The sequence below is a fragment of the Nymphaea colorata genome, chromosome 9, assembly GCF_008831285.2.
Source record: "Nymphaea colorata isolate Beijing-Zhang1983 chromosome 9, ASM883128v2, whole genome shotgun sequence".
In the NCBI taxonomy this organism is placed as follows: domain Eukaryota; kingdom Viridiplantae; phylum Streptophyta; class Magnoliopsida; order Nymphaeales; family Nymphaeaceae; genus Nymphaea; species Nymphaea colorata.
Genome location: NC_045146.1, coordinates 2,378,312 through 2,382,418, shown reverse-complemented (window position 1 = coordinate 2,382,418; position 4,107 = coordinate 2,378,312). Strand labels below are relative to the sequence as shown.

At 39.6% G+C, this 4,107-nt stretch overlaps 1 protein-coding gene across 1 annotated transcript; it reads left to right on the top strand.

The window, feature by feature from the left end:
* Positions 1–780: 780 nt before the first annotated feature.
* Positions 781–1,657, top strand: LOC116261043 (gibberellin-regulated protein 5-like). Its single transcript, XM_031639633.2, has 4 exons — positions 781–938; positions 1,028–1,078; positions 1,185–1,218; positions 1,364–1,657. The coding sequence occupies exons 1-4, from the start codon at positions 867–869 to the stop codon at positions 1,543–1,545; spliced, it is 339 nt and encodes a 112-aa protein (XP_031495493.1). The 5' UTR covers positions 781–866; the 3' UTR covers positions 1,546–1,657.
* Positions 1,658–4,107: the final 2,450 nt, after the last annotated feature.

The window sequence follows — 4,107 nt, the reverse complement described above, 5'->3', positions numbered from 1 at the left end:
TTTCCGACTCTGAGAGTCATAACAATTACAGTTTTGTTTCTACTTCAACCCGTCGTCCTTGAATAGAATCTGAGAGGATACACAACGCAGTGACAGTGAAGGACTGATCTGACATTTGATAGGCAGAACAGAGAACATGATTGAGAGTCGCACACTAGAAAACAAGGACGTGATCTGAGCGCTGCATGTGCATCTTTGTCTAGCAAGGGATCTGATGAACACAAAAACCCACAATGGTGGGAGAGAACTCAAGAGAGGGATGTTAACCCTCTTCTCACCAAATGAAATAAGAGCCAAGCAGATTTTTAGAACTCATAATTAGATTACTCTTGTACTAACTGTACCCTCCACAGAACTATCTAAATTTCTCACTAGATATTTAGACCTGTGATGCAAATAGCATGTGATCAAGCCAATTGATACGTATGTATTACTTATCAAAAGAAAACATACCACGTGATGATCAATACATTTGGAAAGGCCAGAGTTCATCGGCTACAGTACAGGGTTCGATTTCAACGGTGTTGTGATGACAGAGCTATGGCTCTGGGAGGGTAACCACAGTGGTGGGGTCGTCCTCATAATTTTGTCCACTCACTCTCCCTCTCTGGTGGACAATGAATTAAACGCACCTTCCTGCTTCCTTCAACAGTAAAAGCCAAAGAGAAAACAATACCATGTGATCTTGCCTTACACTTCACTACCCTCTTCCTCTGACACTGGCAAAAGTAAATACGCGGAAAAGTAGAGGTTGAGAGAGAGAGAGAGAGAGAGAGAGAATTAAAGTGTCGGTGTTCTGTCTATAAGTACCTAACCGGTTTGCTTTCATCTCACATCTTAGTTCCCCTTGGAAGCTGTGTGTTTCAATGGAGAAACCTGTTTGCTGTCTATTCTTCTTGGCTCTGTTTTTTGCACTACTGGCTGGAAGCTCGACCATGGTAACTCAAGCACCAGCATCTGACTGAGCTTACTTCCATATCTTATTCAAGATTTGATGTAAATTGTTATTTTTCAAATGGTGGTACAGGCAGAGTCACAACAGGGGAGGGTTACAACCTCTACAACAGCCAAGCCATGGGTAAGAAACGTTACCTGAGATCAAACAGAACAAAGACCTTTTTTTCATGGTTCTCCTTTTTTCCCTTTCATTTTGAGAGATGACAGTTTTCTTTGTCAAATTTCAGCACAGACACAGGCATTCAGGATTTGCTGCATCAGGTACACACATATATATGTGTGCTACTGTAATTTTTATGAATTCATTCATGTTCAGTATGTTACAGTGGTTAAATCAATTGTAGATATACAATAATTGTCAATTGTTTTCCTTAATGAGATCAAAATCTCTTCTCCATTGTTACAGAATGCCCGGATGCCTGTTCTTTTAGATGCTCGAAGACTGCATTTCACAAGCCATGCATGTTCTACTGTCAGGAGTGTTGCTACAAGTGTAGATGTGTACCACCAGGCACTTACGCCCACAAGGAGGTCTGCCCTTGCTACAACAGCTGGAAGACCAAGAGAGGGGGTCCTAAATGCCCCTAGTGGTTCAGAACCATAAGTTTGTATGTCTCTAAGAGAGAACTTATTATCACTTGTCTATGGTTCTATCTAAATGTTTTGAACCTGAGTCATATGGAATAAGGTTCAGTTCCCATCTTTGTGAGTCATATTCATCATCATGTGAATGGTTGGACTGCGTCTTAGCAGATCCTTATCTGCTGTGCCATGTGTAGGCATGACAGCTTCTGCTATAAGCAACTTAGGCAGTGTTTGATACTATGCACTCTATCTGCCTTGAGGTTTCATCTTCCCTGAGATGGATGTCTGCAGAGAACATCCACAAGGTATACATCGAACCACTTAGATTTAAGAGTGTGATTCATATTGCACCAAATTAAAACCAAGGGCAAGTTTATCTTCCAATCAACATAGATAAAAGAGTGACGGCGAGACGTCCACATTCCGGTAACTGGAAAGAAACTAATGGAAGAACCAGAAAACCATGGTCCTGAACACAAGCATTAAGTTCTTAGCTGCTTCCTTGCCATTACATGCATTGCATTGCAGCCAACAAACTTCAAGTTGGTATTTTCCTCTTACATAACATGAAGACAAGGAACCATCACTAAGAACTGGATATGCATTTAATGAGCCTGTACCATGCATCCATCCAACCACCATGCCTTTAATCAGTACCCTAACTGCTCAACTCTGCAGATAATGCCTGGCTAAAACGAGGCCTTGTTCTGCAACATTATCTAAGTATCTTATCGTTCAATAAGGCCTTCTGATTGGATTGGACACATTCTGATCAATAATTCTATGCTGAAGCTTAGCATAAATCCTCTCATATATTCGGTTCATCAAGATCAAATAACAATCGGCCTGTGGGCACTCATACCGTGTGGTCCTTTTATGTGTTTACCCTACCACATACACATAAAGAATGAGGAGACAACTAGTAATAGTAGGGATGTCAGTGCACGTTATGCAATGTGGATTGGTAGATGTTCAGATCTGCTTTCGTCAGAAGCTATTGTAGAGGCGGATTCAGAAATTTTTTCACCATAAAGGAGTTGAATTAAAGTTTTTGACTATTGTTTTTCAAAATTTTATATAAAACAAGTGAAAATTTCTAAAATTTATATGTAAATTAAAAAAAATTGAAGTGGGGTCAAGGCCCATGCGGGTCTACCTTGGCTCTGCTCCTGAGCTATCGTAACTCAAGTAACTTCATCTTAATTCCAATGCATTTTCCAAGAAAAAGAAAACAGATCCGAGACTGCATTTTCCAAGAAAAAGAAAACAGATCCGAGACTGCTTTAAAAGATGTGTGATGTAAGTTTCCTTCCTAAAACAAGCAGTAGATCTCGGAAGCGTGGAATCCAAATTCACGCTACATGTAAAAAAAACATGGATATGAAGTTGGATTCGTTTATATATATATATATATATATATAAACAAAAGTTTAAGGTCAACCAATATGTAAAGAAGGGTTTTATTGGGCTGTGTGGGCAATTGCCCACACATGCCCACATGTGGCTTCGGCCCTGCTGCTTAGTTTTTATATGAGCCGAAATATTATTTTTCAAAAATTTTATATAAAACAAATAAATTTTTTAAAAATTTACATGTAATCTTTTTAAAAGAATTGAGGTGGGGCCAAGACCCATGTGGGCCCCCCTTTATGCCCCCTCTGGTTCTTGACATCCTTCATTTCCATTTTTTGTTTCACACATTAGATGACATGATTTAGAATTTGTTACGTGCAAAATAAACTATAAATGTTGAATCGATCCATTAAGTCTTATCATTTCTTCGTTAGTTTTGTAGAAACAAACAAACATACATATATACACATGCATACATACATACATAAGTTTATTAATGCAAGAGATAAAGAGCTCGACCAAGCGAGTGGGTGAGGTGAGAACCTTGCAGTAAGTGCTTCTCAATACTTAATACTGATCGATCCAGATCGCCCTTTCCCACCTGATTGATGGATAGTTTCCTTGTTAAACTTATGGGAAATTCGGATTAGTACCGCGAATAAAAGGGAAAATGTGCAAATAGATTTGATACCAAATGGGTTTTCGTCTCATAAAAAAGGAAGCGGTAATCTGAAAGATACATGACATTGACGGAGCCAAAAATATTGGGCTGAGAAGGCAATAATATGTGTATAGATCCGCAAATATTTTGAAGGCCGCTGTATGTAGATAAATTTTATTTTGTTGGGCTGGTGTGGGCAACTGCCCACACCCGCTAGCATGTGGCTCCAGAGTATGCCTAACTTCAAATACAGTAATAGATCCACGATTCCACATAGATCGCGATCCAAGTTGAAACTGAGATGGATCTCACGAAGATGGTTCTGAAACATATGGTGACACCGAACCATTAGAAAATCAAATCTGGACAACGCCATCTGGTATAAAGCGGTGAATCTAAATTTCTAATCCGACTGCAACCAGAAGACGGTTCAACCCATTTGGGTCGTGGGACAAGGATCAGGCTAAACTCCAGACGATGAGGTTGGATTCGGATCAAAGTTCCAACTGGACCGACGGAACCGGTTTCCTTATTTTATCGCACAAAAAAGA